The sequence below is a fragment of the Budorcas taxicolor genome, chromosome 5 (genome assembly GCF_023091745.1).
Source record: "Budorcas taxicolor isolate Tak-1 chromosome 5, Takin1.1, whole genome shotgun sequence".
NCBI lineage: Eukaryota > Metazoa > Chordata > Mammalia > Artiodactyla > Bovidae > Budorcas > Budorcas taxicolor.
In genome coordinates, this window is record NC_068914.1 from 30,081,711 (window position 1) to 30,097,449 (window position 15,739).

Consider the following 15,739-nt stretch of genomic DNA (forward strand, 5'->3'; position numbering starts at 1 on the left):
ATTAATTTTGCTTGGAAGATAGTTGATTGACAGTGTGTATCAGTTTCTGTTATACAGCGAGCGGAGTGAATCAGTAATCCGTTTTGGGGGATTCTTTTCCCATATTGGTCATTACAGAATATTGAATAGAGAGCTTCCTGCGCTATACAGTAGGTCCCCATTAGTTATCTATTTTATATCAGAGGTAGTACTCCTTCTCACCAGCTCCTTGGTATTCATCTCTTAGATGGTGCTAACAGAAGCGATGCTGGAGGCCTCAGTGTACTTTGGGAGCATTAATGCAGAGAAGAGTATTTATCTTCTTTACTACCAAAATTGGGCCTCAGCTAACAGTTGTTCATGGTACTTGACGAATCAATGCTTTTGAAGTATATTCTTTTTATTTTTGGAAAGCAAAGGAACTAATTTCTGGATACGTGATTGGTCACTGTGTATTTGCTTGCATTTCTCCTATTTCAGCTTTTAGACTGTTCAAATTTATTTGAATAGATAATACAGTACAAAGTATGCAGGGAAAAAATAAGTCTCTTTCACCCCTGACCCCCAGCCCCCCAAATTTTCACAATTAACACATTTTTAATTTAGTCCTCAGATGTGTGTGTGTGTGTGTGTGTGTGTGTGTAGACTTCTTTTATATAAATAGTAGCACAATGAACATTTTTTTTTTTTTTGCATTTTTCTCTTTTCACTATCTCTTGCAATTTTTCCCCTGCCAATACATACAGAACTGCCTTACTCCTCCTTTAAAGGCTGTGCAGTATTTGATAGTATGGATATGCTGTAGCTTACTTAATTCATCTCTTATCAACAGACCCCTTTGAGCTGCCATGTGCAACCACAGAGAACATCTCTGTACCCATATTTTGATACCTGTGTAAGAATACCTTCAGGGTAAACTCCAGGGCATGGACTTGCTGAGTCAGATGAAGTGCACATTTAAATTTTCAGTGATTCTTATCTTTATGTTTTCTTCTCTGAAGTGTTGCAAGCTTTAGTCCAGTACTGTGATGGGATGGGACATCAAGGTCATCTTGGGAACCTTTAAGAAATACAGTGTGTTACGTGTCCTATTGCTTGCTGTTAACAAATGAGCACAAACTTAGTCATTTATTTTATTTCCAACAAAAGATCTCACATATTTATTAGTAAGATAGAGTACTAGCTGAGAAACACAACAGGAGAGCCAGCCATTCCATCTCTTCTATAGAACTCATGCGGGCTGTTCAGACAGCAGTTGTGTGGTTGAGATGCAAGTGATATGGTAGGATGGAAGTGACCTTGACACAGCATAAATGTGTGCCATTCATGTGTGAGGCTCCTGAGACCCAGCTTGGTTCTTCTCCCATGTCTTCTCTTGGAATTGGACCTGATTTTATTACCAGTTTTCATTCAAATCCTTTGGGGAGTGGGACAATTCTGCTCTTGTTTCTTGGCCAGGAATCGCTTGACCCCAAAAGTCTCATGAGAAGCAAGACATGGGGAGGAGAAAATTCAACCACACTTAGGATGGTGAAGAAGAAAAAAGTGGCAGACTCACTGATTGAAAACACCACCAATTTATTATGTTGCAATTTTTGGAGGTCTGGGTTCAAAACAGGTCCACTGGGCTAAAAGCAAGGTGTCAGCAGGGCTCATTTCCTTATAAGAAGCTCGAAAGGAGAAACTGCTTGCTTGCTTGCTCCAGCTTCTGAAGGTGTCTGCATTCTTTGGCTCATGACTCCTCCTTTGCATGGGTACCACTCGCACCTCTACCATCCTTGTCATATCTTTTCACTCTGACCCTCCTGCCCTCCCCTTAAAGCCCCTGGGGCTGCATCGGACCCACCCAGATAATCCAGGATGAGTTCCTATTTCAGGGTCCTTAACCTCACCATGTCGACAGGTTTCTTTTGCCACGTCAGGCAGCGCGGCCACGGGCTTCAGAGAGTAGGATGTGGACTTCTGTAGGAGGCCACCATCCTGTCTAACCCTATACAGGCTTCTGGGCTTACTCTAGGGGTGGAGCCTTGTCATCTGTATCTTTTTTTTTAATAAAGGCAATTCTGATCACGTACCCCCAGTTTGGGAATCACCATGGATGTGTATTCCGTGAAAACAAGTCAAAGAGTTCTCAAGAGTTAGTTGTTTTAGGTTTGGGTGTTTTTTGAGTTTTTGCTGTGTTGGACAGGCAAAGGTCTTTTAGCCCCTTTCTGAAATCTTTCGAGTGTATTTTTCTTTCCTGTGTATACTTGCCTTGTTGTTCCCCAGACAACATTTTTGGAATAAATTTGGGAAGGATATCTTATTTCCTCTACTTCCTTGCTACTGCAATGTTTGGTCCCTGGAGAGACTGGATATCAGCAGAGGCCTCTATAAATGCTGTTTGGATTTTGTGAGGACAGGGAAAGCTGACCTGAAGCAGCTGCGTGTGGCTCCTAGCTGCTCACAGCTGGTTTAGGTTGGGTTTAGAGGATGAGTTCATGAGACTTTCCTCATCCACCTGCATCTGCCTCCTTGGGTCGTATAATCTAGTTCCGTTTGAAAGCTCCTAGGGCACTTGGGCCTTTTTCTAAGTCAAGCTGAGTCTGAGCTTGAACCTCTCTCCAAATGGCTCTCAACTCTGGATGAACGTTAGAAGCCTCAGGGGAGTTTTTGTAGACCAGTGGAGAGGCTTCATCCTCGTGGATTTTAATTCCATTGGTTTGGATGGAATCTGGGCAGGAGTATTTTCTTACCATAAACTTGAAAGGGAATGCAGAAGGTACAGGCTTTGGGACTTCCCTGGTGGTCCAATGTTTAGGTTGCTGCCAGTGCTGGGGACATGGGCTCAACCCCTCGTCCAGGAAGTAAGATCCCATGTACCAGCCAAAAAAAAAAAAAAGCCAGGTACAGGCCACCTTAGGATCATATAGGAACCATCTTTTGGGAGACTAGAAATCACCTTCAGTTGACACTAATTTTGACTGAATTTGTGAGGTGGCTGAAGATGGCAGAAGTATAAGCTGTGACTTCAAAGCTTTAGGGAGCTCAGTGTGGGAGAAAGAGGATGACTCCTGAGAGTAAATGAAGTGTTAGTTGCTCAGTCATGTCCAACTCTGCAACTCCATGGACTGTAGTCCGCCAGGCTCCTCTGTCCATGGATTTCCCAGGCAAGAATACTGGAGTGGGTTGCCATTTCCTTCTCCAAGCGATCTTCCTGACCCAGGGACTGAACCCAGGTCTCCTACATTGCAGGCAGATTCTTTACCATCTGAGCCACCAGGGAAGACCCAAGAGTAAACCCAGCCCCGTGAAATCAGGTGTGGCGACCTGCCGGTAGAGGGCAGCCAAGGAATGCCACGGTCTCAGCCATCTGTGCCTAGGTCTCTCACACCCAGAGGCTGTGGGCCTGGTGCCTTCTCTGTGCCTCTGGCTTCTGGGTTAATTGCCAAACTGCCAGGCAGTCTTTTCAGCCATCGCTCCTGGTGACTGATGTTCTTGTCTATAGCTTATTGTTTAAGGATCCCCCCTGCTGGTTTCCCCAGATGCTAAAGGATTGCCATTTTTCTTTGAAAGACAGGGTTTCCTCTTAAATAATTATTCTCAAAGCCTTACGAATCCTCAGTTCTCTTTATGGAAAAGAAAGGCAACTTGCTCTGACAGCTGCCCCTCTCGTTGTAGAAACAATAAATATTCCAAGAGGCTGATAGAGCAAGTGAAAAATTCTGCCCCTGAACATATTTTGGATGAAATACCTTTAATCATTTATAATAAAAGTGTACTTTGTAAATATTTTCCCAGCATGCCTTCAATTAAGGAGATTTTTGCATCTGGATTAGACAGCAGGGTTTCTGGTTAGACTGAAAACAGCCAAGAGATTTAGCATTTAGTGCACATAATAGTGTTTGATAATTTGGGTGTTTTCATTTGAATTTCTAAAATAAGGATTTTCGAGAACTTGGATGCATTCTGTCACGATGGTCTCTTGGAAATCATTGAGTACTTATCAAAAGTCATTATTTGCTAAAAATGCCAGACCTCCATTGAGTTATGTAAAACTGGAACTAATTTGGTAGACTTGGGAGTCAAAATAGGTTCAGTTTATGGGAGAGAAATTGTCAGGGTAGCAGTCACTGCCTTCCTTCCTTAAATTTGAACCAGACTGATAATATGCGGTAGTATCCTGTAGGACTATCTGTTAGACGTGGTCACGGCCACTCTAAACTTGTAAGTACTTTTCGGAAAAGAGAAGTAGGTGGAGATTGTACTTTTCCCAAGTTCCTTGGCTGAGACGGGGGGCTATGGGTGGGGGGCGGGGAATGAAGGACCCAAGAAGATGAGTAAACACTGAGTTTTGTATGAAGGTTATTTTCGTTACTTAGTAGCAACACATTCTGTCTGGGGTAAACCAGGAAAGGGGGGAAGTCTGCCTAGGGTAAACCGGGAAAGGGCAGAGGGTCATGTTTTACCTTTGGTGGCAAGGATGCCACAGAATCCTGCAGAGTCACTCCGGAGGGCAGACAGCTCAGCAGAAGGGGATTCCAAAGCCCTAGGAAGATGTTGGTTGCACATTTCAGATTCCTCCAAGAGGTAATCTGGTGGGTTCAGCCTGATTCTAGAGCGTCTAACACTGGGGCCGATTAGTTCTGACTGCACCACATCTGGGGCAGCTCCTGCGGAAGGGGTACTTGTCATAAGCAAGAGCCATCCCCAGAACCTGGCGGCACGCAGGTCTTGAGTTGCTGTCTGCCTCCAAAACACTGCACGAGTGAGGAGACAGTAACACATACACCCAGAATTAGACTGATCGGAAAGGTTGATCACATAGTGCTTACTACGTCAGTTTCTGGTTTTATAAAAAGATTTATAACTGTTACCTAGCTCATTGACTACACAGGCTCTCCATGTTCAGCCCCCTCCCCGCCACCCCCACCCCCACCACTTGCACTGGGGGTGTGCTAACAAGTGTGATCTCTGGGTGTGCACCCATAGATGACCTGCCCCAGCGTGTCTGGTGTTGACAGGCAGCAGAATTGTTGCCCTGAGGGGAGCCCATGGGCTGAGTTTATTTCCCTATCTAGTCCCCTCCCCCTCTCCACTCCAGCAAGGTAGTGAGAGCTCTGGTAATCACTCAGGCCAGACGTAGCTCCAGCATGCCTTCCTCGACATAGAGCACTTCAGAAGGCGAGGAAGTGGGATTGATGCCGCCTAACCCTTTAGCACTGCTTTTCACAGGTTTTTTTTCCTAAGTGCAGATCATTGATCAACCTTGGTACTTGGAATTAACTTGAAATCCAGATGTCACCTGTGTGTGGGCAGTGAGAACGGCTGTCTTGGTCTTGGTCTGTGGCACAGAGGCTGGGCCAGCCCTGTCTTTTTAAGAGTGAACTGTGACTGCACGGACCTTGGTTTAATCGAGAACTCTGGCTTTTCAGATTCCGAGAAAATGGCGCAGTACTTGGAGGAGGAACGTCACATGAGAGAGGAGAACCTGAGGCTGCAGAGGAAGCTGCAGAGGGAGATGGAGAGAAGAGAGGCCCTCTGTCGACAGCTCTCCGAGAGCGAGTCCAGCTTAGAGATGGATGACGAAAGGTGCGTGCGCCTCCCGCAAGCCTCGTGAGAACGGCGGCAACAAACACCAGCCTCCAGCCCCGCTTCACCTCCTGTGCGGTGTGGTAGGAGACGGCTGGAACGTCTATTTATTGTCATGGTGAATACTGTCACCTCAAAGTGATTGCCGAGAGTGGGATGAATGAAGACGATTGACCATCCTCCCTAAACACAGAAAGATGAAGAAGATGGCCTTTCCCAAATTACCGATAGGAGAGGCGTGGGGCAGGTCAGGTGTAGAGAGGCAGCATCGACGTGTTGTTGAATTCATCTGATCCTGTCATGTCTCTTTAGGGCATGGGTGATTGTGATTTAGTTGCTAAGTCACGTCCGACTCTTTAGCGACCCCACGGACTGTAGCCTGCCAGGATTCTCTGTTCATGGGATTTCCCAGGCAAGGATACTGGAGTGGGTTGCCATTTCCTTCTCCAGGGAACCTTCCTGACCCAGGGATTGAACCTGCGTCTCCTTTTGCTACTACTGAGCCGCCGGGGAAGCCCTTAAGAGTATGGGTGGGAGCATCTTAGTTCACAGAAAAAACAAGCAGGCCATGCATGGTACAGCCTGAGAAAGCAAATGTGTCCAGGGGCTGGAAGAGTCTGCCAGAGATGGGCGAAAGTTGTTGAAAGCCAGAGGTTTTGCTTTAACACACTTGGTGACTTTTCAGCCTTTTCGCAGCTACTTTTCAAAAATGAAACAAATACATTTATCTGCCCAGGCCTCAATATCAAGACCCTTCATTATCCCATTGAGAAATGGGTTGGGATAAGAGAGTCATCCTTTGGTTAGCTAGACAGATTTGCCTTCCCTTTCCTACGCACCCTCCTGCCCTGTACTTTGAAGAGAGGTGATTGTTAAGACAGCCGCCGTCCGACAGGGCTGGGCAGCCAGTCTCTGACCAGGGTCTGCCAATGGCTGTGATGACTCATATTTGCTGTTGACACCAGAGCACGTTGTTTGAACACACGTGGACAGTTCTAGCAGATCAGCACTCCATTTCTCTTACTGAACAGATCCGGAGGGTTAATAGGCATTCTGATTAATTCACTGTGGGCAGTGATAGTATTATCATTTCATGAAAAATGTATGATTTTTTTACAATGAAGATCTACTTTTATCATTTAAAATATTTTAATAAAAACAGACTTATATCTGTTTTTAAAACTATCTTCCTTGTTTGAAGAGAATAAAAGTGAGTCTTTTTTTCTCAGAAGTTTATATTCTAAAACTGTCATCCTTAACTCTGAATTTCACTGTTTTTGACAGTGTCTCCTTCTTCCTGAAATTCTTATCCTCTGAAAACCGTTTTGACTAAAAACAGCAGCTAGAATATTAGTTAACTTACTACTTTAGCAACTACCTGAAGACATGGAGCAGAGGGTGTATTAATATACACAGCACCCTGTGCTTGATTTTTTTTTAAAATTGGGATATAGTTGCTTTATACTGTTGTTCATTTCTACTGTACAGCTAAGTGAACCAGCTGTTTGTATACATATATCCCCTGTTTTTGAATTTTGAACATGACACACTCTGAGGGACAAGTTCTCTGACTACAGTGACAACACTAAGGCTACTTGAGGCTTCTGGACAAAAATCGATTTTTCCCCAGAATTGGTATTTACTGCAGAAGCTTTGCCTTTCTTTCTTTCTTTTTTTTTTTTTGACTTGTCCAGTGTGCATGGTAGCATCAGAAACAAGGTTTGACTCCCAGCCCCACTCTCCCACTCTTTTTTTTTTTTTTACTTTATTTTACTTTACAATACTGTATTGGTTTTGCCATACATCGGAGTATAGTTGATTTACAACGTTGTGTTTGTTTCAGGTATACAGCAAGGTGATTTAGTTATACAAATCCAGATATCTGGGCTTCCTTGGTGACTCAGATGGTGAAGAATCTGCCTGCAGTGCAGGAGACCTGGGTTCAGTCCCTGGATTAGGAAGATTTCCCTGGAGAAGGGAATGGCTACTCACTCCAGTATTCTTGCCTGGAGAATTTCATGGACAGCAGAGCCTGGTGGGCTACAGTCCATGGGAGTGCAGAGAGTCAGACATGACTGAGCAGCTAACACATATTCATCCATCTATTCTTGTCCATATTCGTTTTCCGTATAGGTTAATAGAGAATATTGAATGCACTTCCCTGTGCTCTGCAGTGGGTCCTTGTTGCTTTTCTTAGGTTGGATTATCAGGAGTCAAGTACAGCTGCCCAATAAAGACATCTGCTGTCCCTACTGGGGACAATATCACATTTGGGAGAAAGAAAATAGATACTTGAGACTTATATATGTTTAATTCCTTAAAGACCAAGAACTGGTCTTAGTAGCCTTGCTGGCTGCAGAATTACAAGGCGTCTGGTCTAGCAGCACCATGGTGGGCTACACTAAAGAGAGCAGGGAGAATTTGACAGGTGCATGCCAAACTTGGGAGCCTTGTTTTCTTCACGTTGACTAAACCAGCCTAGAAATAACTGTGTTCAAGTTCCTCATGTGAGCTGATTAAACATCTGGGCTAAGATTGCCTCTAGGGTAGACATGTCTGCACGTGTTCCTTCCTTTGGCTGGAAAGCCTGGGAAGGATCGCTTATTAGAGAGTCTCTCAAGCAGAAATTCGCCCACGTCAGCTCTCTGTGCTTGTTCACCGAGTGAGGTCTAATGTGATTTCTGAATCCAGGAAGAAGTCTGACGCGCACAGTGTGACCTGCTGAGGTACTCACCCGAGTGTCTTTTATTACATCCCCCGTTCAAACATGTGACTGTTTGTTAAGCAAGGCCTGCCTTGTAAACAGTTGACATCCACTTCAGGGAACCACGTACCTTTAATTTGATGACATACATCTCAGAGGGCTTGTGTGGGTTGGCCTTTCAAGGAACAATTTAATGTAGCCATTATAGCATTTACATGTAGCCACTGAGCCCCGTTGGTAGCTCAGACCATAAGGAATCTGTCTACAATGTGGGAGACCTGGATTTGATCCCTGGGTCGGGACGGTCCCCCTGGAGGAGGAAATGGCAACTCACTCTAGTATTCTTGCCTGGAGAATCCCATGGACAGAGGAGCCTGGCAGAAGTCACAGAGTCCAACACGACTGAACAAGTAACACACACACACACACCACACACACATGGTTGTGTCTCATTCTTGGCACAGGGGCAGGGAATTCCTACATAACTGTTCTGTGCCTCCATCCTGAGTAAAGACACCCTGGGTTCCCTCACCCACGCCCCTGCAGAGAGTGCTGTGCCAGGCAGCACCGTAGCCTGGCTCTGGCGCCTGTAGTATACACGTGTCCTCGCTACAGCGGCACCTTCTGCACGTTCAGTTCTAGCTCACGATGCGAGCGTCTGACATTTTCTCAGGGGAGCGTTCTGAGGAACTGCTGGGAGGCAGGCGGCGCTAACCATGTCATCCTGCCTCTTAGGTATTTTAACGAGATGTCTGCACAAGGATTAAGACCTCGCACTGTGTCCAGCCCGATCCCTTACACACCTTCTCCCAGTTCAAGCCGGCCAATATCACCTGGTGAGTATGTGTTCTCGGCTGCCTCTGCGACTCATTTCTGCTGTATTTATTAGGTACCCCTGAATACGTTCCCTCCCAGCATATAGAAGTTGTAAACAGAGAGGGGTCATGTGTTGTCCAGAAACATAAAAAAAAAGATCGATACCATCACAACAGTCTTTGCTTCAAATTTTTAAGCACAAATATTGTAATGCCAGCTGGTGGTTTTCTTCAGTTTTTCTGGAACCAAAAAATGTAATTTAGCTCTAAAAAACCTTTGTGAAAAGACTATCTTTGACTATGATTTTAGGTGCCAATGAATTGACAAGAACCTTGGGTAGATTTTTCTGAGATGCATCAAAGCTTATTATGGGTTCTCTCGTTATATTCTGTATTCACCATCTCCTTTTTATCTTCAGAATAATTAATGCAGATGTTGTATTAAATTTGAGGAAGCAGTGATGCGGAGGTTCCATAGCTACTGGTCAGATGGCCAGGAAGTGGCGAGGCAGGGCATGTCTTATTTCCAAGGCCTGTGTCCTTCCGAGCACAGGCTGCCTCCTGCTGTTTGCAGCGATGGTGAGTGGGCCTCAGCCCTGGGACACAGACCGGGCAAGAAGGAACTGGCTTTGCTTCTGTCTCTGGCTTTGCTCCTCAGAAGCCTTCCCCTCAAAGGCTGGCTTGTCTTCATCTGACCCCAAAAAACTCTCTCCCCGGGGTCCCTGGCTCCATACCCGCACAGCATGGGATTCTCGGGCCAGGAGGGCAAATTAATGATCCAGCAGGGAAGAAAGAGGAAGGCAGGGAGGGAGGGCAGTGAGTGGAGGGAGGAAGGGAAAGGTAGCCAGCCAAGGGCTTGTGTCTTATGACTGAAGCGTCCAGGCTGCCCTTCTTGTGCTCGCTCGTAAACAGGTTTTCAGCAGAGTTGGGGGAAAAGTCGGGGGGGGAGGGGGGAAGGGAGCTGGAGGGACAGTCTCACAGTAGAATAAAGTGAGGTGACGGCTTAAAAGGGTGGCAGCAATAAAGGTTCTGTGGTCTGGGACAGTGAAACAGCTTCACGTTGGGGTGTCATCTCATTTTGTCTGTTGTGATCGTGGGACACCAAGGATGGATGCCCTTCAGGTTGACAGAGGGCAAGTGCCGCAGCCAGGCAGGTGGCTGAGGATAGCAGGAGGCAGAAATGGCTTGGTTTTGTGAGTTTGGGATCCAGCCCAGCGCTGTGCTGCTATGACTCTTTGTAAGAGGGGTCACACCTTTTGGCTCTTGTTGGTCTGTCTGTTTTTGCCCAAGCCCTGTGGCATGCAGAATCTTAGTTCCCTGTCTAGGGATTGAATTCATGCCGCCTGCAGAGTGAGTGCAGAGTCTTAACCACTGGCCCACCAAGGACATCTCTAGAAGGGTCATTTTTTAAAAGCCCAGCACAAAGTGTGGCCGCTTTTGTCCACTTGGGGCCGGCTCGCTCTCAGGCATCTGACAGAGTGAAGAGGGGCTGTTTGCAAATCAGAAGGACTTTCTGTTGTGAATCTGCAGCACAATCGTCACTTGTTCTTGCCCCAAAGGATGTTCCTGAGTCTGTTTCTCCTGCTCTGCAGTGGCCTTGAGATCTCTCCAGAAGCTTCCCTCCTAAGCTGCCTCTCAGGTTTCCCCAAAGAGCATGTGGGTTTCACTACCAGGAGGATAAAGGTCGTCTTTGCTTTCTGATTTATTGATGGGGAAGAAAGTCATGAGTTAGGAAGAAGCAAGAAAGAGGAAGGCTTTTATAGCTCATACTGATGCTGATTCATGTTAAGTATAATTTAGTGTTCTCTTTGATTTATTTAAACTTAAATGCATGTGATTTCTAATTCATTCAGTGTAGTGTTGTGGTCACTGAAGAAACCAAAAACGAAAGTGAGACCTTGGTTGGAATATTAACTTCTATGGTAACAAATACTCTGCAGAAAGATTTAGTCCATGCACAGAATTATGGCGTTTGCTGTCCCTGTTGCTATAACGTGGGGCTTCCTTGTACAGACAAGCTAGTTGGTTGTCCATTAATACTACGTCATAGTAAGTAACAACTAGATTTTTTCTTTTTAAATTTCAGTCAGCTTTTGTGAGAACAGTTGTACGATCTTTGCAATTCTAGAATATCATCAAAGTAGATTATAAACTCCTCTTGGCAGTGGAATTACTCCTATACTCTCTAGTCCGTTGCATGCATAATATATGAGCAACATCTGAATTTTCAAGTTTTCTTTTCACTTTATTTTTTATTGAAAGAATTTGTGGTTCTCAATATTATGAATATCTAATCACTTCTTGAGTGGAACTATGCTGTTTGTATAGTTTTCATTTCCATTTTAAGTATTTTGGCTCTTCTTCCCTTACCATTTCTGGTTAACATTGGCAGTCTTGTATTTTCATTAACTTGGTGGAATGTTTTGAGGGCTATCTCACAACCTGATAGAACTTACGAAAGATTCTTGTTTATCTGTGGACTTGTACATGTGGATTATATAGAGGATTATTTTTTCCAGCAATTTTTTTGAAGTTGTTCACTATTTTATATAGCCTAAGAAAAAGCCATTCCCAATTAGCATGTTTTCCTGTGCCTACATCAGGCATGGGGAATAATGAAGTTTTTAAAAGGATCTATACTGCATAGCAACAAACATAGCTGCTGCCCCTATCTTGGTTTCTAATTCCATTCTTGAGTTAAAAGAACTGAGGCTCTTTGGAGAAATGTATGTTTCTGGGGCCTGGGGCAGGGAATATATGAGATGAATGTGGACATTCCGGTAATGCCAACATAGTAAGGAGAAGCGCAAAAAACACAAAGATAAGGATAGTTCCTAGAGACACAGGAGCTAGCTGAAAGGGCTCCCAAAGGCCAAAGCTGGACATTTGAATGATAAATGGTGTAATAGTAGATTGTAACCCAAACAGAAAACAAACATCCATCAGTTCACGCTGATCTAAATAAATGACTAAGTAAATAAACAGGGAGAAGAGATAAATCTCTCATTACAGAGGAATTCCAAATAATTGATGCAGATAGTCTGTCCTCATGGAAATGGAACTAGCTCCCTGATCTCGAAACGTGGACTGCAGATGAGGACTTGCGGAGAATACGGTGTGAGAAGGAAGGGAAAGAGTACCTTTATAGTGGAGAAACTTCACAGGTGCTGCCTCAGCCAGGAGATCAAGATCAACATCGACAGTGGTCAGTCATGTTGGTAGTATGTCCCCTTGATATGAGGGCTTCCCATCTGGCACTAGTGGTAAAGAACCCGCCTGCCAGTGCAGGAGACATAAGAGACATTGGTTCGATCCCTGGGTCAGGAAGATCCCCTGGAGGAGGGCATGGCAACCCACTCCAGTATTCTTGCCTGGAGAATCCCATGGACGAAGGAGCCTGGTGGGCTACAGGGTCTCTGCCCATAGGGTCGCAGAGAATCAGACATGACTGAAGCGACTTAACGCACACACACCCTTGATACGATGTTATGAGAAGAGCCCTTTACCTCTGCGGTCTTCCTCCCCAAAGCCCATCACCCCACGTGGAAAGTGTCAGACAGTAGAGGGACACTCTGTCTGTAAAATACCTGATCAGTACACCTTAAAACTGACGCGGTCATAAACAAACAAGGAAGTTTGAGGAACTATCTCAGCCAAGAGGTGCCTAATGAGACATGACAACTATGCGTAGAACATGCTATCCTAAACGGCTTCCTGAAACAGAAGAGGACAATAGGGAAAACCTCAGGAAATCCAGATGATGCATGAACCTGAGTGGGTAGTAACGTATCACCGTTGGTTTATTAGTTGTGACAAAAGTACCACAGCAGCATAAAAAGTTAATAATAGGGAATCTGTTGGAATTCCCCAGCAATCCAGTGGTTAGGACGGCACGCTTTCAATTCCAAGGTCATGGGTTCAGTCCCTGGTTGAGGAACTGCTGCTGCTGCTAAGTCGCTTCAGTTGTGTCCGACTCTGTGCGACCCCATAGACGGCAGCCCACCAGGCTCCCCTGTCCCTGGGATTCTCCAGGCAAGAACACTGGAGTGGGTTGCCATTTCCTTCTCCAATGCATGAAAGTGAAAAGTGAATGTGAAGTCGCTCTGTCGTGTCCGACTCTTCGCAACCCCATGGACTGCAGCCTACCAGGCTCCTCCATCCATGGGATTTTCCAGGCAAGAGTACTGGAGTGGGGAGCTAAGATACTACAAAGCATGTGGTGTGATCAAATAATAATACGGAATCTGAGTGTGTGAAGTGTGGGAACTCTCTATACTTATTTTCGCCACTTTTCTGTAAACCAAAAGCTATTCTAAAATAAAAACTCTATTTTAAAGCTACTAAAATAGATAAGATCAGCTAGTCATGGAAGGTACAGGGAGAAGAGAAAAACCCTTCCGTCTGATCCAGAAGTGACTGTAATATTTAGAGGTCATGTACAGGAGGAAACCTGGCAAAGGATATTGGGAAGTTGCTCCCAGGGAAGGGGAGGGAAAAGCAGTATCTGCTATCACTGAGGTGAAGACAAAGCCTTTCAGCAAGAAGGGAGGGGGGTCAGCTCTGTCCCTCATTGCCCAGGGTCAGCTGCAATAAAGAGCGGAGAGTGGCAATGCAGCTGGCACCACAGAAACGCTGCCTACCTTGGCAAGAGCGGCCTTGATGGACTGATGAGGGCAGAGCCAGATCAGGGAGAGCTAAAGAAGAAATCCTATCTCTAGTGTGTGAATGTTCACAGAAACAGTGTTTTCATGAATGGCTTGTAGAACTAAAATAATCTCCAAAGGAACAGAATCTTCAAACTTCTGCCTTTGGTTTGGTTGTATGGTGGTTGGTTTTGGTTTTTTTTTTTCCCTCTCAGTTCAGTTCAGTTCAGTTGCTCGGTCCTGTCCGACTCTTTGCGACCCCGTGAATTGCAGCACGCCAGGCCACCCTGTCCATCACCAACTCCTGGAGTTTACTCAGACTCATGTGCATCGAGTCGGTGATGCCATCCAGCCATCTCATCCTCTGTTGTCCCCTTCTCCTCCTGCCCCCAATCCCTCCCAGGATCAGGGTCTTTTGCAATGAGTCAGCTCTTCGCATGAGGTGGCCAAAGGATTGGAGTTTCAGCCTCAGCATCAGTCCTTCCAATGAACATCCAGGACTGGTCTCCTTTAGGATGGACTGGTTGGATCTCCTTGCAGTCCAAGGGACTCTCAAGAGTCTTCTCCAACACCACAGTTCAAAAGCATCAATTCTTTGGCACTCAGCTTTCTTCACAGTCCAACAGTCATATCCATCACATCTTTTTTCCTTTAGCAGAGATGTATTAGAGGGAATTTGGGGGCAGTCAGAAGAAGCAGAAATATTCATAAAACCATCCAGAATCCTTGTATCCAAAGTGTTAATGTTTTAGTGTTTTCAAGTGTCTTCTCTCCCCATGTCTCCCCTCCCCCATGGCTTGCAACTTCCCTTTTGGTAGTTGATTTCCTATTGGTTATATACATTGGTATCTTCATTTTGCTTAGTGGTATTTTGTCATGAATTGCTTTTAATGAATCTTTTTTTTTTTAATTCACAATCTTGAGCTAGTGGACAGTGAAATAAATCTTAAAATTTTTACTCTAGGCAATGCATTTCTGTAGTAGAGCAAGAGCAATTTATTCCAACAATCACTTCATAAAGCCACAGTATTCTGTTTAGGAGGCATTTTCTCTGTAGGTTTTTTGGGGGATGTTTATCCTTTATTATATTCCTGGTCCTGAGTGTCAGATGTATGATGATTATAACTTAGAAGAAAAAGAAAATTTGTAAGACATGGTCTCTGGCCTCTAATGCTTATGATCAACAACAGGGCCTAAGGAAACATAAGAAATAAGATACTATTAATGCAAAGCCAAATATAATGAGTTTTATGTATTTTTATATCCCCTAAAATGTTAAGTTGTGGTGCATCCATACTCAATGACATATTACCCAGCACTAAAAAGGAATTAACTTGATATACACAGTAACTTGGAAGGATCACAGGGGCATTGTGATGAATGAAAAACTAATCTCAAAGGATTCTATACTGTATAATTTCGTATCTATTAATATAGCATGCTCAAAGTGAGAAAATTACAGTGATAGAAAACAGATCAGTCCTTGCCAGGGGTTAGGATTAGAGAGAAGGTATAACAATTAAAGGGACAACACATAGAAGTTTGCTTGTGGTTTTGTAATGATTCTGTATGGTGATTGTGGTGATAATTACTTAGATCAGCACAAGTGATAAAATTACACCTGTACGTGTACACACACACACACACACACACACACACACAATGAGTTTGTATCTTAGTCACTTGTTTTGGGCCAATGTCAATTTTCTGTTTTTGATAATGTGCTGCGGTTACGTAAGACATCATTGGGGGAAGCTGGGTGAAGGGTAGACAGAGATCCTGTAGTATTTTTGCAACTTCTTATGAATGATAAACTATTTCTAAATAAAAATTTATGATAAAATTAGAAGGTATAATTTAAAAAAAACTAATTTCAAGAGAATTTCAAAGGAGAGAGAGCTACCAGCTTAGAGAGCTTTTGAGATGAGCCTTGAAGGAGAGGTGGTTGTTGCTCAGTTGCTAAGTTGTATCCAACTCTTTGTGACCCTGTGGACTGCAGCCCAGGCTTCCCTATCCTTCACTATGTC

At 44.5% G+C, this 15,739-nt stretch overlaps 1 protein-coding gene across 1 annotated transcript in view; it reads left to right on the forward strand.

The window, feature by feature from the left end:
• CCDC6 (coiled-coil domain containing 6) overlaps positions 1 to 15,739 on the forward strand; it is a 110,008-nt gene that overhangs the window by 86,547 nt on the left and 7,722 nt on the right. The window contains exons 6-7 of the mRNA XM_052639672.1: positions 5,394 to 5,550; positions 8,990 to 9,090. Of these exons, the coding sequence (XP_052495632.1) occupies positions 5,394 to 5,550; positions 8,990 to 9,090 (258 nt within the window). The remainder of the gene's footprint in view (positions 1 to 5,393; positions 5,551 to 8,989; positions 9,091 to 15,739) is intronic.